This window comes from Hyperolius riggenbachi, chromosome 6, assembly GCF_040937935.1.
Source record: "Hyperolius riggenbachi isolate aHypRig1 chromosome 6, aHypRig1.pri, whole genome shotgun sequence".
In the NCBI taxonomy this organism is placed as follows: Eukaryota; Metazoa; Chordata; class Amphibia; order Anura; family Hyperoliidae; genus Hyperolius; species Hyperolius riggenbachi.
The window spans coordinates 23,117,684-23,142,740 of record NC_090651.1 but is presented as its reverse complement, the minus strand read 5'-3'; the positions used below and the strand labels follow the sequence as shown (position 1 = coordinate 23,142,740).

At 46.1% G+C, this 25,057-nt stretch overlaps 1 protein-coding gene across 2 annotated transcripts in view; it reads left to right on the top strand.

The window, feature by feature from the left end:
* Positions 1–25,057, top strand: part of CYB5RL (cytochrome b5 reductase like) — a 40,784-nt gene that overhangs the window by 2,072 nt on the left and 13,655 nt on the right. For both annotated transcript variants that reach the window (XM_068239005.1, XM_068239004.1), the window contains exons 2-4: positions 2,840–3,013; positions 9,483–9,631; positions 14,399–14,486. In XM_068239005.1, coding sequence (XP_068095106.1) covers positions 2,843–3,013; positions 9,483–9,631; positions 14,399–14,486 — 408 coding nt within the window. In that variant the 5' untranslated portion in view covers positions 2,840–2,842. The remainder of the gene's footprint in view (positions 1–2,839; positions 3,014–9,482; positions 9,632–14,398; positions 14,487–25,057) is intronic.

The window sequence follows — 25,057 nt, the reverse complement described above, 5'->3', positions numbered from 1 at the left end:
ACACTGCTGCTCCATGCTCTACACACACTGCTGCTCCATGCTCTACACACACTGCTGCTCCATGCTCTGTACACACACTGCTGCTCCATGCTCTGCACACGCTGCTGCTCCTTGCTCTGCACAGACGCTGCTGCTCCATGCTATGTACACATGCTGCTGCTCCATGCTCTGCACAGGTGCTGCTGCTCCATGCTCTGCACACACTCTGCTGCTCCATGCTCTGCACACACTCTGCTGCTCCATGCTCTGCACACACTCTGCTGCTCCATGCTCTGCACAGACGCTGCTTCTCCATGCTATGTACACATGCTGCTGCTCCATGCTCTGCACACACTCTGCTGCTCCATGCTCTACACACACTGCTGCTCCATGCTCTACACACACTGCTGCTCCATGCTCTGTACACACACTGCTGCTACAACCAAAGTCAACTGTAGCAGCGAAAGAAAAGGGGGCGGTGCTGTGAGCTGCAGGATGACTGCAGATATTCTGGTGTCTCAACGTGTGCCTCTACCCAGACATTGCACTGGCCCTGCTATGAGGGGGGATTATGGGCAGCTGTAATCCCCAACCCCCCCCCCCCCCCTTGCCTTTGCCTATGCCTTGTGTTCTGCTGATAGATGGGGGTCCCCTGGTTTTCTACAGATAGAGAGATAGACAACGACAGATAGAAGGAAATAAATATGGCAGCCTCCATATCCTCCTCCATATTGTCCTTTTAAAGGAGAACTGTAGTGAAAAGTATATGGAGGCTGCCATATTTATTTCCTTTTAAGCAATACCAGTTGCCTGGCTGTCCTGCTGACCCTCTGCCTCTAATACTATTAGCCATAGCCCCTGAACAAGCATGCAGCAGATTAGATGTTTCAGACTTTAAAGTCAGATCTGACAAGATTAGCTGCATGCTTGTTTCTGGTGTGATTCAGATACTACTGCAGCCAAATAGATCAGCAGGGCTGCCAAGCAACTTGTATTGTTTAAAAGGAAATCAATATGGCAGCCTCCATATACTTCTCACTACAGTTCTCCTTTAAAACGAACCTGAACTCAGAACTTCCTCTCTGCCCTAAAAGATTCGAAACAGCATAATAACCTTTAAAGAAAAAACATTTCTTTGTTACATTGAATACAAATTCTGCAATAAATCTGCAGTGTGTCTACTTCCTGCTTTCATGGAAGCAGACATATTGTTAACATCCTGTGCTTTCAAACGAGCTTATCTGCCCTGGCAGTCAGGTGACACGGCTGAGAAACCAAATTACGATTACAGATCAAGGGGGAGCATGACAAACTACAGCTAAATTCAATGCAAGTGCATCATAATACATATCCCAATGCACAACAAGATAGACTTTGCAAAGGATGGGCTTAAGCAGCGGAAGACGATCAAGAGTGTCTTTGGTATCAAAGAAAAATAGGAAAAGACGCCTGTCGTGGGCCCACCGTGCTCGATGGGTTTCAGTTTAGAACACCAATCAGAGTTCAACCCGCTTCCATGGCCAGCTCAGTCCCCGGACCTCAATCCTATTGAGCATTTGTGGGCCGAAGACAAAAGATCACTTCAAAGCTTGGAAATGCCACCATCCAATCTGACCCAACTTAGAGCGGTCATTATGCCAGCATGGGCCGACATTCCTCAGCAGCGGTATCTGCATCTTGTTGAGTCTATGCCAAAAAGAATATCAGCTGTGATCAGAGCTAGAGGTGGACCAACTAATTAAAGGGTGGCCACTTTTTGGGCCACTCAGTGTATATTGCTGTCACTTACAGTAATAAAAATCTGACAGGTCCTCATGGGACTGATATGGAGGGAACATAAGGATTTTTACTTACTTGGGGCTTCCTCCCAGCCCCCTGTAGTCTGTCTGTTCCCTCGATGTCCTCCCCAGTACCTCCATTCTGACACTTTCAACCCCCCAAGTCCACAACTTTGCTCAGCCATGGACTACTGTGCATTCTACTGCACATGCATTGACCAATCAAAATTGGATGTGTGTACCAGGTATAACAGAGCCAGTATGTTTTAGGTGAGCCAGCCTGAAAGTCCTTAGGGAACAGTCCTCCAATCACAGCAACGTCTACAACTTGAAGCATTCTGATTGGCCGAGTAGTGTGAGTGCATTACTACAACCTAACTGCAAACCAGCAGTTTGAGAGGCTGCTGTCCAGCCAATCACGCTAGCGGAATTTCCCTATAGACTTTCTCGCTGGCTCACCTCAACCATACTAGCACAGGTTTAACTGTGCGCTCTGTTGTTATAGTGAGGGTCGACAGAGTGGTGAGTTTGGACAATGATGCCCCCGGCCAGCGCTTGGTCGAGATGATCCGGGAGGCTGATTGCTGGCTGAGGCGCCAATGAAAGGAAGAGGTCTGCTATACACACAATTCGGTAGAAGTGGCCCAGACCAACCTCAACCAAGAACTGTCTAGCATGTGTACAAGGCTCGTTCCATGGTGTCTAATGCCCCCCACCGCACACACACGCACACACACTTTACAGTTCCCCTTCTCTCTCCTTTATTCCCAGGTCCCAGTTTTCTAATACCTCCTCCCACCCCTATACAGTTCCCTGGTGTCCAGTGAACCCCCCCCCTCCAACCACCAGTACTGTTCCCTGGTATCTAGTGCTTTCCCCCTTTCTCCCCCATATGGCTTCCCTGGTGATCTAGGGATTCATCTCCAATATAGCTTCCCTGGTGGTCTAGAGTGGGCCAAACATAATGTAAAGTGGGGAAACCCCTTGCGGGAGACATGTGCTCTGTGGGCCGGGGTTTGACATGTATGCTCAAGTTTAAAATATCAGCAGTGCTGCCACTGTACTTGTTCTGTGCTCTACAGGTGATGGGCGACACTGACTGGTCGGCACTGAAACCCGTGGAGCCCTCCCCGGCCCAGTGCTGTGGCAGCGGCTGCTCCCCCTGCATATATGACCTCTATCAAGCTGACTTGGAATTGTGGGAGAAAGCCAAGGGGAGGGGAGATCCCCGACTGCTCAGTAAAGCTAAAGTACAGGTAACGGATCACATTTCAGCTGGTGGGAAACATTCCTTTTTTTCACCTAAGGAATATTGCAAAAATGAAGCCCTCTATGCAGGCCTTCAAGATACAGACCTGCCCCGCCTGCAGCCAGTACTGAATGCTGCCACAAGGCTGTCAACCAGCCATCCCCGGCATTGCCACATAACACCAATCCTTCGATCACTCCACTGGCTACCCATAAAATGGAGAATCCTCTTCAAAACTGGTTAACATTCAAACCTCTACTTGACTTGGGCCCCGTATAAAAGACAAAGACAAACACATATATTGCGCTTTTCTCCTGGCGGACTCAAAGCGCCAGAGCTGCAGCCACTAGGACGCGCTCTATAGGCAGTAGCAGTGTTAGGGAGACTTGCCTAAGGTCTCCTGCTGAATAGGTGCTGGCTTACTGAACAGGCAGAGCCGAGGTTCGAACCCTGGTCTCCCGTGTCAGAGGCAGGGCCCTTAACCATTAAACTATCCAGCCACCCTGTATACCTGAAGGATTAGTTGAAGCTGGGTCACATCTGCCACAACCTCAGATCAATAAGAACTAATAATTAGAACACCCAAGTGTCCCCAACCTGTTTCATTCTAACACGGACACCATCAAGGGTATTGTACCCTTGATGGCATTCACATCAGGACGAAACCGGTCGGGGACTGCCGCCGGAGGGCAATAGTGAGGCGAAACCGCATCATTCTGGCGGAGCTGAACGGAGTGTGGTGTGTGTGGAGAGGACACGTCCGGAGTTTCCTTGAGCGCGCAGGAAGCAGCAAGTGCACTCACTGACTCACATTCTCTTTTGTATGCTTCTTAAACGGACATGCAGCTTTAGAAGTTGAGTATTGTGATTATTGTTTTTACAGAAGAATAAATTAAGTTTAAACTTTGTTACAATATTGTGGCCCTTTTTTGCATGATCTGTGGTAATCTTGTATCCTACTGGGAGAGGAGCACGCTGCAAGCCATTAAAGGGGCACTATGGTGAAAAATTGTAAAATTTAAAATATGTGCAAACATACACAAATAAGAAGTACGTTTTTTCCAGAGTAAAATGAGCCATAAATGACTTTTCTCCTATGTTGCTGTCACTTACAGTAGGTCGTAGAAATCTGACAGAAGTGACAGGTTTTGGACTAGTCCATCTCTTCATAGGGGATTCTGAGTGTGGCCTTTATTCTTTATAAACATATTCCCAAAAAAGGATTTAAATAATGATGCTGGCCAACTTCCCTGCTTGCTACACAGTTTTTTGGCAGTTGGACAGAGCAACTGCCATTCAGTGGTGCTCATCAGGATTCCGGATATCCATGTAATCCGGATATCCGAACTTTTTTATGCTATCCGCTATCTGCGGATATTTGGTCACATAACCCGGATATCCGCGGATATTGCGGGTATCCGGATCCAAAATACTGTAACTAAGGAGATGACGTCCTGGAGCCAATCAGAGGGCTCCCAGCAGAAGCCCTAGCAACCAATCACAGAGGGGAAACCTGGCCAGCCCCACCTAATCTCATTGAGCCAATCAGAGGGCTCCCAGCCCAAACCCTGGCACCCAATCACAGTAAGGAACACTGGCCAGACCCCCTGTATAGTAAGGAGGGCTGCCATGATGAGACATATCGTCTTAGCTTGCTGAATGCTCACTGAGACATGCTCCAGTGCTGGTGGCCCAGCAAGGGCTGTACACAGTTATAAACCTAAAGCTGTTATGTTGATTAACCCCTTCACTACTATCACTACATTATTGTTAAATCGTTAATTAGCTTGATTGATGTCATAGTGTGACAGTCAGAGTGTGTGCTCCAGTGCTGCTGGGCCAAGAGCTGTACACAGTAATAAGCTGTTCAGTGATTAACCCCTTCACTATCACTACACTATTGTTAAATCATTAATTAGCTTGATGTGATTTGTGTGACAATCAGAGTGTGTGCCGCAGGGCTGCTGCAGCTGCTATGTGTCTGTGTGTGTGTGCTGTGCACAGACCAGGCCAGCTGCTGCCTGCTGGCCAGCTATTAGCCTTAGGTATTGGTTAGGTTAGGGATTAGGGGATAGGATTACTGTGTTATTGTGTAGTTAGTACTGTAGTACTGCAGTCAGTGCTAGTAGTTGTTAGAGTAGTAGTACTACTGTGTTAGCTTTCTACAGAACTGTTGTGATGTGAGCAGTGCCAGTGTGACATTTAGTGTTCACTAGTGTCTTCTCTTCTGCTGTCTGACTGTCACTTGGCACGTGGCACTTGGCACGTGTCTTGTGGCACTTGCCACATGGCACGTGCTAAGTGCCGATTGCAATGTGCCACGCCCGGCATGCTCCTGGCACAGATTACACCTGCTGCTGCCGCCTGTGCAGCTCCCACCGCCAGGCCAGGGTGCCACAGGCCACTGATACCACCTATATTTAACCCAAAACACAATTGCTGCGTAATTGTTTGGAGGTGTCTTGGCTGAAAACTGTCATGTCCCAGTTGTGCAGTTGGACTATGGACTAGAGATGCGGCGAACTGTTCACCTGGCGAACATCTCTGGGGCTTTTACTACTTCCGGGTCGCACTGACCCGGAGTAGTACGCCTGCGCTGCCCGGCGGAGCGCGTCCTAGATCGCACTCCTGTTGCCGGGCACTCTCTGCGCATGAGCGTGGCATCATTCATGACGTCACGCACATGCGCAGAAAGTGCCCGGCAACAGGAGCGTGATCTGGGACGCACTCCGCCGGTCAGCGCAGGCGTACTACTCCGGGTCAGTGCGACCCGGAAGTAGTAAGAGCCCCAGGGATTTGGAGATGTTCGCCGGCGAACGGTTCGGGAACTGTTCGCCACATCTCTACTTTGGATACAATGTGGGCTGCACGACCGCTGTCTGGAACCTAAGCCTAATGTTAATTGACAGCCATTTTTTTGGGGGGGGGAGGGGGGGATTTTAAGTCCCCACATCATCAATTAGTGTTCCCCTTTACACAATAATGATGCTACATGCCTCATATACCCTAAAAAACGTTTTTAAAGCAATTTAAAGGCCACTTCCGGTTTTTCTATCCGGATATCCGAATTTGCCCGGATATCCCGGATACTAGGGTCAGATTTCCGTTTTGGATTGGACAATTTTGAAATCGGATATCCGGGTATCCGGATCCGGTTTAATCCGGATTTTGAAAAGGGGTATCCGAGCAGCACTGCTGCCATTCACTAAGTGCTTTTGAAAATAAATAAATCCCTGAGAATCCCCCCATGAAGAGATGGACTAGTCCCAACCTGTCACTTCTGGCAGATTTCTACTACCTACTGTAAGTTACAGCAACATAGGAGAAAAGTAATTTATGGCTCATTTTACTCTGGAAAAAAAGGTGCTTCTTATTTGTTTATGTTTGCACACATTTAAAATTTTACATTTTTTGCCATAGTGCTCCTTTAAGACCAGACGGCTCGACGTGAGACACACAAGCTAAAATATTGTTTGCCATTCATAATTGCAATGTCTGGAGCTGTTCTGTTTCTTGTGGCTCTATCTCTGGCCAAAATGCTACTAATCTGTGACTGATTTGCAAATTTACTGTATATTCCTGCGTATAAGACTACTTTTTAACCCTTAAAAATCTTCTGAAAAGTCAGGGGTCGTCTTATACGCCGGGTGTCATTGATGCCGGGTGATACGCGATGCGTTTACGCAACATGCTGATGTTTTATTACCGGGTGCTGGAGATTTGCCGTCACCACATATGCTGGGAGGAGCTCACCGCTCACTCTGCAAAGTCTGGGGCGCCCAGGGTATGGAAAAAAGAGAACATGCTGTGCCCATAAAACACGCCTCTTCTACCCATCTGGCCCGCCCTATCCTGTTACTAGATCCCGCTGCTGAATACTGTAGAGAAACGGAACAGGCGCACATGTGCGAGATCTGAGAGGCAGAGAAGGAGGCAAATAGGATACAAGGGCGGGCGAGACAGGTGAAAGAGGCGTGCTTTATGGGCACAGCGTAATCTATTCTTCCATACTGCTTTGATAAACAGAGAGACAGGGAGAGCTGACCAATCCACTTAAGGAGAGGGAGAGTTGACTAATCCAACCAGTCAATCGCCTATATACTGTTATATACTGCGTACCACATACAGTACACCACCAGTATCTGTTCATACATAGCACCAGTATATGATGTTTTTTTAATTTTTATTTGGTGTGCGTTGGAAGTCTTATACGGCGAGTATATCCCAAACTCTATATTTTAACTGGAAAAGTTGGGGGGTCGTCTTATACGCCGGAAAATACAGTATACGTTTTTATTTATGCATTGTTCACCTTTGCACCTTGCACTTCATTTCCACCCCTGATGAAGCCTCCCTTATGGAGGTGAAACATGTAGGCTTTTTTTTTTTGGAGGGTCACTGCTGCAATTTTTCAGCCCGAGGAAAGCAAGGGTACCCCAATATCTGCAGTACACAGAAGATGCTGGTTGCCCGGCACTCAGTGATAGGGGGGATGAATGGGTCTGCTACACCATATAGTGGTATACAACCCCGTCCTGTTCCTTGCTGCAACCTGATTCTTGGTGTGCGGAAGCGTGCAAACAGGCTATTTAAATCATCAGTTCACATACAGTACACACAAGACAGTCCGTGCACTGCTTCCTTAAGACACGTTTATTTCTCCATTGGTTATCATCAGCAGGTGGATTGGCACATATGCAGTTAGGCCTGAAACACACCAGAGGAGTTTTTCTGAGCGTTTTGAGTTTTTAAATCTGCTGCTAAGGTTATCCTATGTGTCTGTGCACACTGGAGCAATGAGGTTTTGTGAAACACCCCATAGCATTACATTGGGAAGAGCTTTTGAAACCTCTAAAAGCTCTTCCCAATGTAATGCTATGGGGTTTTTTAGAAAACCTCATTGCTCCAGTGTGCACAGACACATAGGATAACCTTAGCAGCAGATTTAAAAACTCAAAACACTCAGAAAAACTCCTCTGGTGTGTTTCAGGCCTAACAGCTTATGTTCATATACACATATATTGAAACGATCTGACCTGTGCCATGGACGGGTGCGGGAGGGTGACCAGGGGGTGATAGGACTGCGCGACAGCCGTTTCGCGCCGGTGTGGCGCTTGTTCACGTGCAGATGTCCTGCACGTGAACAAGACATCCCCTGAAAATGTGGACATCTGCACGTGAACAAGCGCCACACCGGCGCAAAACGGCTGTCGCGCAGTCCTATCACCCCCTGGTCACCCTCCCGCACCCGTCCATGGCACAGGTCAGATCGTTTCAATATATGTGTATATGAACATAAGCTGTTACTGCATATGTGCCAATCCACCTGCTGATGATAACCAATGGAGAAATAAACGTGTCTTAAGGAAGCAGTGCACGGACTGTCTTGTGTGTACTGTACCCCAATATCTGCCTCCTTGAGACCTTTAATCAATTCACTCAGTACCCTTATACAATATATAGCCCCATGCTCATCAGAACATTTTAATTAATTAATACAAGTTAAATTTTACCATATCTTTCCTGAGAGGGTCAGATCCTGTTGTGTTTAGCTTTAGTCAAATCATGTTCTGTGTTTTTGTGTCTGGAACTGAACTAAGGGATTCCAGTGTACTGAATGTCAGTGAAGTACCTCCACACACAGTGTCCTGATAACAAACAATTAAAGGGTACCTGAGATGAGGAAAATAACGTTTTATACATACCTCAGGCTTCCTCCAGGCCCTTCAGGTTGATCAGGTGCTCACAATATTCCCATGACACCTGGATCCTCTGCTTTGCGGGCCGGTAATTTTGCCAGTTGGCGCAGTCCGGCCGCACGCAAACCCGCAGCCAGGAACGTTTTGTGCCTGTGCAGTAGTACAGGAACCTGATGGGGTGCGGGCGCACCCCAACTTGCTGAATTACCGGGCCGCCTAACGCAGGTTTCAGGCGGCGTGGGAAGACGGCGAGGGACTGAGCAGCCTGAAGGGGGCTAAAGGAAGCCCCAGGTATGTATAAAACTTTTTTTTTTCTTCTGGTCTCAGGTTTACTTTAACCCTCTGCACTCAGACGCCCACATCAAGCAGTAACTCTAGTAATTAAATGTTTGCTTGCTTCGCTGACTGGTGTGGGAAGGGCCCTTTTGACGGGGATACCTCATCGCGGTGAAAGGGTCTAGTACGAAATGCTTTTGCATGCAAACCATTTTGAAACGAACATCCTCTCTACTAGTGCAACTGAATGCAAATTTCATACAAATTAGTGCAACAGAGGTCAAATTTCGTGCAAGTTGTTTTTATCATTACTATAGTTCCTGCTTGATGTGAGTGACTGCAGATGGATAATTGTCGTTTGTATAATTGACCACTCCCCTCAGCCCCTCCTTTCCCATCTAAATTCTGGGCCCTCCATAGGATAAGCACAGCTCCCCTTGGTTGTGTGTCCTGATGACTGATGCTTGACTCAGTTATGTGGTTTGTGCTTCTGATCTGCAGAGCCCGTCGGTGCTGCTGAATACCGAAACATTCACGGGGTTCACCATCTGCTCCATAGAGAAGGAAACAGAGGACACGAAACGCTATCGGTTCCACCTCCCTCCCGATGCCAGCCTGGGGCTAACGCTGGGACAACACCTTGTGCTCAGGTAGCATGACGTTTACTCCAATACACCATAAGGCCTTGTGCACAGTACTCATTTTCATTGGGCGCTAGTCTACTTTAGGGCACCCAGCCAGAAACCTCATACCCTCTTTCAATGAAATTAAGACATCCCCTGAATGTAAGCCCTAGCAGGAATTTCAAGCATGCTCCAAATATAAGCCCTACCCCTGAAAGTAGGCCCTAGCTGCAGTAAGAGGGAAAAATGTGGCAACTTGTGTTTCTGCTGAAGATCGGGGGACACAGCAGCATGGGGCTGGGGGGAAGGAGAGGATTAGGGGAACATCGCAGGACACAGGGACAGCACAACATGGAGATAGGGGTAAGAGGAAGATGTAGGGGGACCTTGGAGGACACAGGGGACACCAGGAGGACATAGGGTTACACGGGACACAGGAGTTTAGAGGACAGAGGGGGACACCAGGAGGACACTAAAGGTACAAGAGGGACAGCGGTACACAAGAGGTGGAGCCAGCAGAGGAAGAGGCGGCACAGTGGGGAAGGCAGGAGGACACACAGCACAGGAACTTGTGTGCTCATAGAAATATAAGACATCCCCTGAAAATAAGCTCTAGCACAAGATTTGGAGCAAAAATTAATATAAGACACTGTCTGATTTTCAGGGAAACACGGTAGGGAAATTCAGCTAACCTGATTGGGTGAACGGAACCCTTTAGAACTGCTAGGTTTCAGATAGGTTGTAGTAAACTACGCCCACACTATTTGCCCAATCACAACGCTTTGTCCTATAGAGTGTGATGTGATTGGAGAACTGTTCCCTATGAGGTTTCCTACTGGGTCCCCTAAAGTTGACTAATGCTGAAAATTCTTCTGCCCACTGATCATAAATGATCACATTATTAATATAGTTATGCCTTTATATAGTGCTGTAATATACAGGTAGTCCCCGGTTAACGAACGAGATAGGGACTGTAACCTGAATCTGTTCTTAAGTCAGAACAATGTGCTGTCTCTGTCCCATGTACCTCCTCTGTGCCCCCTTATGCCTCCAGTGTCCCCCTCTGCCCCTTGTGCCTGCTTATAGAAGTTTAAAAACCATTTTTTCTTAGAATTTTTTTTAAATCGATTTTCTCAAAAACTACAAGTCCAATTTGTAAAAAAATGTTTGGCTTGTTCCCATGGAAACACTGAATTCATGCCGTTCGTATAGGTGGGTCGTTTGTAAGTCGGGGACTTCCTGTACAGCAGACCCACGGTTAACTGGAACTCCAGGACCCGGCAGTCTCAGCTAACCGGCATGTCTGGCGGGACACAATGGGGGCGTTCCTTACTGACTTTGCACAGCAATGAGCAGCAGAAACTACTTACAATTCCTCCGGGCATCGTCCTTCTTAGTTCTTGCAGCTCCCTGCTGCTTTGCGGTGTCCTCGTACGGCTCCCCGGCGTGTCACCTGACCTGGCATCAGATCACATGACGCAATGGGGCCATGCACAGAGGATGCCAAAAAGCAGCTTGGAGCTGCAAGAATTGAAAAGGGATGGCGCCGGAGGATTGGTTAGCAGTTTTTGTTGCACACCGCTGTGCAGTGAATCCATTGGGGGGGGGAGGTCAGTGTTATTTTTAGGATGGTTGCTTGACTTCTCAAGTCACCGGCAAGCATACATCCGGCATTAGGCAATCCCCGCCTGTGCCGAATAAATGAGACTACTGTATGAACAGATCTACGTGCTGAAATCTGTATCCGGCTGAACACAACAAGAACAACGGCTGCCAGATTAACTGTGGCCCAAACCCTCCGCTAATAAACCAAACCCTTGTCATAACACTGGGAGATTATGAAAACTTCAGATGCCACTCGGTGTAAACGTTCCCAATGCTAAATCCGTTACCAGGAACCCGTGCTACCAAACTACACACTTATTCCTGTAAGCCTAGATACACAGTAACGTATTGCTCTGACACTAGCCTTCCTGCTCCCAGTTTTTGTTCGAAGCAGGAAAAAAGGGCACAGGAGCCCTTTCGGTAAAAATGGCGCTGCCAAAGGTGCCTAACTGCCTATTCTAAAAGCCGCGATTATCGGCAAAGAAAAGAAATGTGGGTGGCGACAGCTGCTATCAGGTGCCAAAATTTACCTTCTTTGCCACAAATGGGAGTGCCCGCTATGCAATTTCGCTATTTGCATTTCCGTAAGCTCCGCCACACGGAATTCTATTGGGTGCTGCTGTGTGCAATCATTACCGCTAATCGGGGACTGAAGGCGCCAAAATTGACATTGTTTGCCGCACATTGCAGCTTTCCGGTAGAGGGGGGAGGAAAGGTTTGGAGGGGGTTAGGGTGCCATTGGGGTAGGGGGTTAGGGTGAGGCACTACCAGGGAAGTTCTTAAGGTTAGGCACCACTGGGGGGGTCTTAGGGTTAGGCTTCACCAGGGGGTGTTTTAGGGTTAGGCTCCAGGAGGGGGGGGGTCAGGCACCACCGGGGGGGTTAAGGTTAGGCATTGGTAGAGTGAGGGTTCTGTATGAGAGTAGGGTTAGGGTGAGGCATCACCAGGGGGGTCTTAAGGTTAGGCACCACAAGGGGATTTTAGGGTTAGGCACCACCAGGGGGGGGAGGGGGCTTAGGGTTAGGCATAGGTAGAGAGTGGGGTTAGGTTTAGCCATAGTAAAATATCGTCAAATATTACCAATATATTACTATTGGAATTCAGTAGTAGAATATCTCTAATCTTAGCAATATTCTACTAATGGCAAACCCCAGCAATCTTTTTTCCAGGCACCTTTTTTACATGTAAGCGTTCTGGGTTAGCCTCTACTGATTCTGGTTCCCATAGATCAAAGAGTGTTTGGTGGAATGAGACACTCGTCTCTGCCTTTCAGATGTCAACCTGAACTACGGCCAGAGCCGGGACAAGGTCCTCCAGCACCCAAGGCTGAGACACCAAAGTGCGCCCCTCCATCCCTGCCACCCCAGCCGTCACACACTGATTGCTATTAGATTAAGAGGTGCCACAGGGCCCAGAACCTCCCCAACACCTTAATATCTAGTTATCTGGCTTGCAGTCACTGCTATGTATCCCCTTTTCTTATTTCTTTCTGCTTCAAACACAATTAGGAATGACAGCTGAATGAATTCTGCGCCCCCTCCTACACTGCGCCCTGAGGCTGGAGCCTCTCCAGCCTATGCCTCGGCCCGGCCCTGACTACGGCAGCCTCCATATCCCTCTAACTTTAGGTGTGCTTTAGGCCCCCTTTTACACAGCAACGGTCCCAACAAGGCGCACTGTGCGGTACCGCTGCGGTGCAACCAAATCAGTAAGTCATGAGTCATAAGCCTCACTTCTGATATATACGTGCAAGTTGTCTGGTAACACACTGCATGTAAACCATGTCGGGACCTGCCGCCCTGCAATTACCCTATGGGGCTATCACTGCTCCTGCTGTGGGATCAGTGGTGGAGCAATAGTGGGTGCATCGGGGCCCTTGGGCTAGAGGGGCCCACCCCTCAACCACAGTATTAGCTCTTTATTGGTCCTATGCTGATAATATTCACTTCTATAGATGTTCGAATAGTAGTAATCTTTAACACTGTTTCCCATCCCCTTCTTGAACCTCTGACACTGTGGTTGCCCTTGATTGGTTTTGTTGTGTTGTATCAACTGTTATTTATAGCATGCTTGGGGGGCCCCAATGCTAAACTTGCACTGGGGCCCACAGCTACGCCACTGTGTGGGATGTGGCGTTTCTATGTAATACAATTGCAGCCATGCACCAAGTGTTAAAGGGGCCTTAACCTCCTTAGAGGTAATCACGAGTTCAGTTCGCATGGGGAAAAAAAGCTAGGAGCCGTTATTCCAAGCTGAACTGGTGGTAACCGGCGGCGGGAGGTCTATGCAGAGCAATGCGCGCAGCGGGCCTTTATCACTTACCTCCAGGGGGAAGGCTCTGCTTCCCCCCCCCGGTGAGATCGCCGTCTGTTGTCGTGATGACAACCGGCAATCTCACTATTATCGGGTTACAGCGCCACCCGGAGGTTGGAGGGAAAACGGCAAGGCTGGATCCCAAGGAGGTGAGTGAGTGCTGGGCTGCTGCAGAACTCCCCGGCAGCATGATTTTTTCCTGGTTTTAGACTCTAAAAGCATGTGAAAAAATGGCAGCCCTTTTAGGCCCTAAAATCCGGAAAGAATCATAACGCCAAGGGGGTTAATGTTGATGTTCAGTGAATACAAACTTTGATCCCAGAGGCCTATTCATAAATGATCGTAAAATGGAGGCTGAATAAGTTTGAAGGTTACCACATTAATATTTATAAAATTAATACCTCAAGGATATTTTCTGGTTGAACTCGATAGACGTATGTCTTTTTTCAACCCAAATAACTACAGTATGTACCTATGAGAAAAGATTACGCCGGCCTCTGAATTAAGTTGTAGTGAATTTGGCCAATCAGATCTACTTTTTGCTGATTTTGATTGGCCCAGTTCCAAATAGCATTCTGTTTCATGCCTGATAGAATTATCATCTCATTGACCTTCTGGAGAACTAACAACAATTTAACTTTTATAACTAGCAGTATACTTACCCTGCATGCACATCAGTCATCAGCTATTTCCAGTTTCAATTCACTAAAAATGGCCAAAACGGACAGGGGTGAACAGCCTTATAAATGGGAAGTAACCAAACGCACTACCTTAATATGGTCTGCCAAAACAAACAAAAAATAAATAAATATATATATCTGGATATTAAACATATTTTTGGTAATAATGTGTTGATTATGTGGTGTCGTTGTTTAGGGAGAGCGTAAATGGCCTGGATGTACAGAGAGCGTACACCCCCATCAGCCCCATAGATGCAAAGGGCTACTTTGACGTTTTGATTAAGGTAAGTATTGTGTTTGTTTTATTTTCTGTACCGATTGTTATCGGCAGCACAGCGTGTAGTGGTTAGCACTCTCGCCTTGCAGCGCTGGGCCCCCAGTTTAAATCCCAGCCAAGGCACTATCTGCACGGAGTGTGTATGTTCTCTCCGTGTCTGCGTTGGTTTCTTCCGGGTACTCCGGTTACCTCCCACACCCCAAAACATACAGACTTCTCACAAAAATTGGCCTTAGACTACGATACATACACTACATGATACATACATAGACATATGACTATAAGGGGGATTAGACTGTGAGCTCCTCTGAGGGACAGTCAGTGACAAGACAATTTAGTCTGTACAGCGCTGTGGAAGATGTCGGCGCTATATAAATACTAAATAATAATAATATGTACACTGTGGTAACCTTCCTCTAGCTATACAGCAGAAATAGTCCCATACATACCTTATATTAGGGCCAGTCTGGGGGTCATATAAAGAAGGAGAGCTGACCAGAAAGTTCTTCCAGGGTCGGCAATGTTAGTTTTCAGAGGGCAGCGACGGCCAAACGTGACACTGGAGGGGCTTAAAAAGATGATGGACATGATCTACAGGGGGTAAGTATTAAAAGGAACATGGTGAAAATAACATTATGGATTAAATTGCTTTTTTAGTTTTTACAATGTTAATTTACAAAATGTCAGTATTTGCCAATTATAAAATCTTTCCTCATCCTGTTTACTGAGAGCTCCCAAGTCAGTGCAAATAATACCCGGTTTCCCATAATCCTCTAGGAGGAGAGTTCCGTATAGCTAAGGAGGCGGGAGGGCGGGGCTACATACCAATACACCAGCAATCTATAGATATAGGAAGTGTTTCTGATACCGAAACCAGGATAAATTACCGCAAAAGTGGGAATCCTGAATAATGTAATGCAATCTACTATCTGTCACTACAGGGCCTCTTAAAGCTCATATGTTTCTTTCATAAGTCTATTTCAGGTCAGGTGTGCTTTAAAAGTCATTGGAAGCCAGGGTGAAGATGCAGTAAAAACACAATTATTATTTTTTATTTATAAAGCGCCAACATATTCCGTGGCGCTGTACAATGTAAGAAAACAAACAAGGGATACATAATGATACAGACAATGATATACATGAAATATGAACACTGATACACAATACGGCACTGCTGATTACAATGACAGATGTAACATGAGGAATAAAATGTCTAACAGGGTGCAAGCAATTAAATGAATAACATTCCAAGACACAAAAGGGAAAGAGCCGTGCCCTTGCGAGCTTCCAATCTAAAGGAATGTGGGGAAACGAGAGGTGGGGAAGTATACAGTATAAATACAGGCAGTGCGTGATTAGGTAATTTAGTAAAGAGTAAACTAGACATGTGGTTGAAGGATGTATGGCCTAAGATAGAGCAATATGCTTGTCGGAAAAGGTGAGTTTTGAGGGAGCATTCAGGCCTGGAACCCACTGAAATCCGCAAACGCAAAACGCAACCGCTAGCGTTTTGTCTGAGCGGTTTGCAAGCGGATTCATGCGCGTTTTCGGTCGCGTTTTGCAAAAGTGTATTTTTTTGCTCAGCGGGTGCCTAGCGTTTTGCGTTTCGCGTTTTTATCCTGATTGGTCCTGTGAATTATTTTTAATTTTGTTACAGTGTGCTGAACCGCAAAACGCTCGCAGAACCGCTCAGTTTAGGTTTTGCTGAGCGTTTCCACTAGCGTTTCAATACTTTACATTGAAGCGCTAACGCTCCCAAAATGCTGCACGTCCTGCGTTTGCGTTTCTGGGAAACGCAAACACTCCTGTGGAAGTTGCCCCATCCATTAACATCAGCTGAGCGTTTTGGCAAAACGCTAGCGTATCGCAGCGCTGCCAAAATGCTCAAAAAAACGCTCTTGTGGGTTCCAGCCCTTAAAGATTGCAAAGGTGGTAGACTAGAGTGACGGATGTGCTGTGGAAGGGCACTCCAGAGGAGGGGTGAGGCACGTGAGAAGTCTTGTACATGTGAATGTGAGGAGGTATTTGTAGAAAAGGATAAAAGAAGCTCATGTGCAGATCTGAGATTGCACCAATGGCCTCCATTCACAATAAACGTGCGATAAATATTTAATGGGAAATTACCAACAGCGGTAATTACCGTTTTTTTCCCCGATTTTTTTTTCTTTTCTGAGTGGTAGTAAAGGATGGTAAAAAAAAAAGTGTGGTAACAAAGCGGTAATACTATAGTTTACAAAGTGGGTGAAGAGTCATTAACCTATTTTGGTTCCTGGACGTAGTTTCTACGTCCAGGAACCATGCGCGCTACCGCGCGCCCCCGCGGCCGATCGTGCGCGTACACGCGCACTCCCGGCCGCGGATTCGGTAGCCAAGGAATCAATGTATCGGGCTATGGAGCCCGATCACTGATTCCTCTCCCCCGCTGAAAAAGCGACAGCTTCTCTCGGAAGCTGCGCCTTTTCTGGCCGTTCCCTTCCCGATGCGTCACTGTAAGCGTATGTTACGCTTAGAGTGACGTCATGTAAACAAACTCATGGCCGCCATCTTGTGGCCAAAAAGTAATACTACACCTGAAAAAACAAAACAAAAAGAATTAACACACATTTACATTATAAATCTATTGTTTACCTCCCACCCTCCCAAAAGTACCCAAATAAAATGTTTACAATAAAAAAAAAAAAAAACCATTACAATAAAAAAAAAAAAACATGTAAATATTTACCTAAGGGTCTAAACTTTTTAAATATCAATGTAAAGATGAAATATTTCTATATTTTTTTTATTTTAAACTTGTAAATAGTGATAGATGCAAAATGGAAAAAATGCACCTTTATTTCCAAATAAAATATTGTCGCCATACATTGCGATAGGGACATAATTTTAACGGTGTAATAACCGGGACATATGGACAAATACAATACGCGAGTTTTAATTATGGAGGCATGTATTATTTTAAAACTATAATGGCTGAAAACTGAGAAATAATGAATTTTTCCATTTTTTTCTTATTCTTCCTGTTAAAATGCATTTACAGTAAAGTGGCTCTTAGCAAAATGTACCCCCCAAAGAAAGCCTAATTGGTGGCGGAAAAAACAAGATATAGATCAGTTCATTGTGATAAGTAGTAAGGGCTGGTGCACACCAAAACCCGCTAGCAGATCCGCAAAATGCTAGCAGATTTTTAAACGCTTTTTTTTATTTTTATGAGGCGTTTTGCTAGCGTTTTGCGGATTGCTGCTGCGGTTTTCAGTATAGTAGATTTCATATATTGTTACAGTAAAGCTGTTACTGAACAGCTTCTGTAACAAAAACGCCTGCAAAACCGCTCTGAAGTGCCGTTTTTCAGAGCGGTTTGCGTTTTTCCTATACTTAACATTGAGGCAGAAACGCATCCGAAATCCAAAAAATGCCTCACCCAGGCATTTTTCGTTTCTGCAAAACGCCTGCCGCTCTGGTGTGCACCACCCCATTGAGATACATTGACCAAGCAGATCCGCAGCCGCAAGCGGATCTGAAAACGCCCAAAAAGCCGCTCGGTGTGCACCAGCCCTTATAAAGTAATAGGCTAATGAATGGGAGGTGAACATTTCTCACGTGAAAACGACGGAACCTAAATGGGTTAAAAGTGCGGAATATATCGTTTTCTGTGGAAAACTTCTTAAGTCCAGCAAACACAACTCAAAAGCCTCCAGACTACATGTAACTGAATGTAAAGTGAAAAATATAACCAGGTACTTACAAGAGATTAAAAAAATAATAATAATTGAGGATGAAACAATCCACTCTTTTTGCATTATGAATTTTGTTTTGCGGAATTTACCTCCAAAATAACAGATTTTTACCAGCATGTTACCGCACTTTTATCACTTTTTCCACAAAGGGTAATTTCAGGCGGAAAACATTGTGAATGCAGACATGGTCATACTTCAGTCGGTAGTTTTTCAACACTTTGTTACCGCATTCAGTAACTCATTGTGAATAGAGGCCTGGAACCCACTACAATGCTTTTTTGAGCATTTAGGGAGCGCTTTAAATCGCTAGTGATTTCCCTAAACGCTCTGCCAATGTTAATAAATGTAACAAATTCCACAGTAGCGATTGCGATTAGCAAAATGGCAATCACAGGACATTCCGCATTTTGGGAGCATTTGCGCTTCAATGTAAAATGCTCATAAATCACTACACATAGCGATTTGTGTGCGATAATTGTTCCAAACTGTAAAAAAAAAATGATAATAGATTGAAAGGACCAATCAGAATTAAAACCGCTAATTGCAAATCACTATCACATTCGCTGCCAAAAAGTTTACACGTTTTAAAATCGCTATTAAAATCGCTGGAAGATGCTCACGAAATTGCTTACAAAACGCTGATTAAAAACGCCAGCGATTGCGCTTTGCGATTTGTAGTGGGTTCCAGGTCTAATATAGATTGTACATCTGCAAGAGTTATGATTGCACTGCCAGAAGCTCTGCCCATTCTCCAATTAGAGTGTAATCAGGAAATGAGCACAGGTTGCAGAGATACTGAGACAAGAATAATATTGTGCAATAGTGTTTTCTGCAAAGCAATATTGTGTAAAGACGAGCATACACATATAAATGCAAATTAAGTGCAAACAACATGCAATCACTTCAAAACAAGATATATACAAGGAATCACCCACAAACCAGGAAATACAGTGTGGAAACATACAACTAAAGGTAGCCATACACTGGTCGATTTGCCATCAGATTCGACCAACAGATAGATCCCTCTCTGATTGTATCTGATCGGAGAGGGATCGTATGGCCACCTTTACGGCAAACAGATTGTGAATCGATTTCAGCCTGAAACCGGCGTGAGTGCCCGCTTTCTTCTTCTCCGCTCCGGCTACTGAACTTCCTGTCCGGGGGGAAGTACAAACAGTAGAGGGCGCTCTACTGTTTAAACTTCCTGCCGGGACAGGAAGTTCTGTGTAGCTGCAGGAACGGTCTGGAGCCCGAAGCGGAAAAGAAGACCAGGGGACTCGCGCCGGCTGGAACAGGTAATGTATACCCGCTGTATTGCGTCGGTCGTCGGGCATTCGAACGCCGCTAACGACACACTCCCGACCCGCCGGCGACCGAGGAAAATCTTCCGCACGAATGGGTCGACAGGAATCGACGGGAACGATCGATTTCGGATGGAAATCGATCGTTCTGTCAGCGGTGTGCGCGGCGATTTCACAGCCGCTTCGATCACTGTGATCGAAACGGCTGTATATCGGCGGGAAAATCGTTAGGTGTATGGGCACCTTAAAACCTGGACTAATCTAACTATTTACATAGTAATATACAGTACATACGATATATACAAACATATACAACATGCAGATATATACAAACATGCTGTATCCAAGGAGTAGAAAGTAGTAAAGTCAAACAGCAAAGAAGGGTCAGCAACAGGCTTAGCAGATGAAGACACAGTACAAAGTAACAGGCTAGAGGCAAAGTCAATACAAGCTTAATACTTTCGGCAAGAAGTACGCAGGTGAGGATCAGGGAACAGGAGTGTCCAGATACTCAGGCCTGGAATCAACAACAACGTTCTAGTAATTACCAGGAGGAAGAGGCAGTTATTAGAACAACCTTGAAGCGAAAATAAACGTATGATATAATGAATTGTATGTGTAGTACAGCTAAGAAATAGAACATTAGTAGCAAAGAAAGGAGCCTTGTATTGTTTTCCAGTACAGGAAGAGTTAAAAAAACTTATCTGTGCAAAAGAGCTTCTTAAGGTAGCCATACACTGGTCGATTTGCCATCAGATTCGACCAACAGATAGATCCATCTCTGATCGAATCTGATCAGAGAGGGATCGTATGGCTACCTTTACTGTTAACAGATTGTTAACCGATTTCAGCCTGAAACCGATCACAATCTGTGGTGGTGGTGCCGCCGCTCCCCCCGCCCGCATACATTACCTGCTCCACCGGCGCAAGTCCCCTGGACACCGCTGCTCCGTCTCCGCGCTGGTCTGGTCTCCGGAATGCTTCACTTCTTCCTGCCCGGCAGGAAGTTTCAGGGGCAAACGCAGGATTTTTAAGGGGGGGGTTCCTGAAAGATCCAGAAGCACGTATGTCCCCGAGTGCTTCTGAATACAGGTGGCTCCATACTGCCCATGCACAAAAGTGCGCTGGCGTATTACGGAGCTGCCTATCTTTGGAAGTACTCAAGGACACGAGTGTTTCTGAGGGCTTCAGGTAGCAGCAAATGTGAACGAGGTACAGCGCTGGAACAACTCCCCAAGAGAGGAACAGGAGATAGACTTAGTTTGGACAATTCAGTGGAATATGCTACATAGTGTCACATAGCGCAAGCGATACCCATATGATGCAGGGATATATGCATCTGCGGAAGATGGCGGCGCTATATAAATACTAAATAATAATATTTTGCCTCACCAGGATTGCACTTTTATTTAGCTTTCCTGTATGACAAGAACACACAGCCAGCTCTAGGGGAAGAGGGAAACAAAGGTGAATGAAGGAGGCTGGTGCACACCAAGAGTGCTTCTGAGCGTTTTTAGAACCAACAGTGATTTGAAAAGCGCTTGGCTAATGTTACCCTATGTGGGTGTTCCCACAGCAGCGTTGTGATTTTTTTCAAAATCGCAGGTATACTGCATGTAGCATGTTTTTGAGCAATTCATTCAAAAATCGCTCTGAAAATCACTTCACAAAATCACACTCACAAATTGATAGCGATTGCTATTGTCATTTTGGCGTGCACTAGCCCAGAGAGAGGAGTGGAGAAATTGAGAATAGCCTGAGATGGAGCAGAGAACGTATCTGTATTGCAGTCCCACATCACACAGGCTACTTGCCTGTAATCGGACTCCTGTCCCTGTCAGTCTCTCACACAAGTCAGAAAGAAGCCCTCCTGGAGTCTAGGGACTGTCAAAAACTTTTCAGCTTGTTAAACACCTTACCCACACATGCAGTCATTATAACAATGGGGAGAGACCAGACAGATGTTTGCCCACAGACCCTGAGTCCAGGCAAGCTCTGCATCATGCTGTGTATATTTACCAGCTTGCCTGTACTCTAATTTCATCATGTCTGACACTTCTGTGCTGTGGAGAGTCCAGGACTCCATAATCAACATTCTCTCACTGCAGGCTGCATCTTCTTGTGAGGGAAGCTGGGCTGCCTCTCTCATTCTATTAGCTGGAGGGAAGCACCAGAAGTAAGAAGGGAGGGAGAATGAGGCTGTTTATATTATGCGGGCTTCCCTGGCTGAATACACAGCTCAGTGCAGGGGGGAGGTTCCAGACACCAGGAATAGCCCCCTCAGTTCGCCAGTGAGTTTAAACAGTAGAGGGCAGGAAGAAGTGAAGCATGCCGAAGACCAGACCAGCCCAGCGTGGAGACAGAGCAGCGGTAACAGCGGGGACTCGCGCCGGCGGAGCAGGTAATGTATACCCGCTGTATTGCGTCAGTCGTCGGGCATTCGAACGCCGCTATCGACGCACTCCCGACCCGCCGGAGATCGAAAAAAATCTTCCGCACGGATGGATCGACGGGAGTCGACGGGAAAAATGGATTTCGGACGGAAATCCATCGTTCTGTCAACGGTGTGCGCGGCGATTTTACAGCCGTTTCGATCACTGTGATCGAAACGGCTGTATATCGGCGGGAAAATCGTTAGGTGTATGGGCCCCTTAAGAGCTATTACACCAAACTTGGGCCAATTACAGTCCTGTTATCTGAAACACTTAAACAGCCAAGAGATAGTGAAAGACAGCTTACGATAAGGTTTACTGCAGGGAAGTTCAAAGGGTCATTATTTCTGTTTTGTTTTATAACTTAAGAGACAGAGTGGGGTTTTAAAACAGCAAATGTGACAGAATGATGCAATGTTATATTAAAAAAAAATCCCGTCTTTCCCCGAAAATAAGACAGTGTCTTATATTAATTTTTGCTCTAAAACATGTGCTAGGGCTTATTTTCAGGGGATGTCTTATATTTCTATTAGGAAGTGTCTCTCAGCAGAACATTTCCTGTTCCTTTGTACTGTGATGTTCCTGGATTTGAAAGTATGCTACTGTACTGATCAGGCACCTGCCCTGTCTTCCCTGCACACAGCTGATAACCTTGCTGTGTCCTGGGATGACAGGATCAGTGTCCGATTGGCGCTGCACCACTGTGTCCCCACTTACTGGCCGCCTCTTCCTCCGCTTTAACTTCTGCTAGGGCTTATTTTCGGGGTAGGGCTTATATTTCAAGCATGCTCAAAATTCCAGCTAGGGCTTATTTTCAGGGTAGGTCTTATTTTCAGGGAAAGAGGGTATATAACTGAAACTAAAAATATGAGACCCTTTTCTTTGCTACTAATGTCCTTTTCTTTTCCCGTACTACACGTAAAATTCATCATCTCATAAGTTTTTTTCCGCTTCTGGTTTGCTTTAGTAGTCCATGTGATTAGCAAACACAGGGTGCAGCTGAGGTGAGTAATCACAATGAGAGTTCTGTTGGAACCATCTGCAGGCCAAAAAGGAAGTCTTTACAACAATAACAGCAGGCCACCTGCTGGTGGATGGTGGAAGTTTATGGCTGACAGAAACAAAATGCAGCCACCTGCTGGTGGATAGTGGAAGTCCAGGGTAGCCCAAGTCAACACCGCCACCAGCAGGCAGGACGTAGTTTGTGACATAGAGTGATATGTGTGTGGGAGGCTTCTGATTGACGTCACTGTGAGCTGTCCCACTGCTCTAGCTCACTCTGTAGAAGGCGTGTCCTGGGGTGGAGCTTGTCAGCACACAATCATTCTGTAGCTACACTTATCCGGGTTTAGAAACTAGCTAGCATGCTAGTGATGGGCTCTGGATGAATGAGATTGCTGTCATTACCCAATTATCCTGCCTTACCCTCTGCATTACACCGTATACATTATGTAAATACAGACACTGAATCCACGTGTAATTGAAGAAATAGAAATGTGTGTAAGATCAGATCTCACCACTCTTACTGAGCGATGGCCAGCGGAGCAGAGGAGGGGCTGTGCGTCTTCTGTTACTTGGTGTCGCGTTACACCGCGCCGATGTCTCTCCGTCTGCTGTGACTTAATGTCACATCTTCTTATTGTACTGCTTGGGCAATAGTCATAAAACATAATAATAATATGGTAAGGGCATTACAATATGACTATGGCAGTGCGTACATTGTGAGCTCCTCTGAGGACAGTCAGTGACAGGACTATGTACTCTATACAGTGCTGCAGAAGATATCAGTGCTATATAAATACATAATAATAATTTAATTCTTAATTCCATTCAACACTGCAGATACCAGATGTCTAATCTTACACTTTTTTGGGTAAAGTATGTTTTATGTAGCACTACATAGTCATGTCACTGGCTGTCCTCAGAGGAGCTCACAATCTAATCCTACCATAGTCATAGTGTAATGTCCTACCATATTATTATTATGTATTTATATAGCACTGACCTCTTCTGCAGCACATTACAGAGTACATAGTCATGTCACTGCCTAATCCTACCATAGTCATAGTCCTACCATATTATTATTAGAGATGTAGCGAACGGTTCGCCGGCGAACGGTTCCAGGTGAACTTTGGGGGTTCGCGTTCGCCTGGACCAAGCGAACTTTTGCGGAAGTTCGATTCGCCGCATAATGTACTATGAGGGTCAACTTTGACCCTCTGCATCACAGTCAGCAGGCACATTGTAGCCATTCAGGCTACGCTAAGCCCTGGAGCCCCACCCCCCCTTATATAAGGCAGGTTTGCCGGCCATTACACTCACTCGTGTGCCTGCTAGAGACAGACTAGGGACAGCTGCTGCAGACTTGTTCTCCTAGGGAAAGATTAGTTAGGCTCTTGGTCTTGGCTTTCTCCTGGCTGATTGTTATTGCTAAAATAGCACCCCTCAACAGCTCTTTTGAGAGATAATGTTTTCCAGATGTGTTTTTTTTTTGGTATGTGTTGCTCACTGACATTATACAGCCCTATCTGTTGCAGCTGGACCTTGGTAATTGTTATTACTGTGCCAGCCATGCCCTGCCTAACTATCTATACTGGGACACCTACCTATGCCTACCTATCTACTGGGGCACCTACTTACCTATACGGGGACACCTACCTACCTACCTATACTAGGGGACCTACCTATGCCTACCTACCTACCTATACTGGGACTCCTACCTATGCCTAGCTAACTACTGGGACACCTACCTATGCCTACCTACCTATACTGGGACTCCTACCTATGCCTACCTACCTATACTGGGACTCCTACCTATGCCTAGCTAACTACTGGGACACCTACCTATGCCTACCTACCTATACTGGGTCTCCTACCTATGTCTAGCTAACTACTGAGGCACCTACCTATGCCTACCTACCTATACTGGGACTCCTACCTATGCCTACCTACCTATACTGGGACTCCTACCTATGCCTAGCTAACTACTGGGACATCTACCTATGCCTACCTACCTATACTGGGACTCCTACCTATGCCTACCTACCTATACTGGGACTCCTACCTATGCCTAGCTAACTACTGGGACACCTACCTATGCCTACCTACCTATAC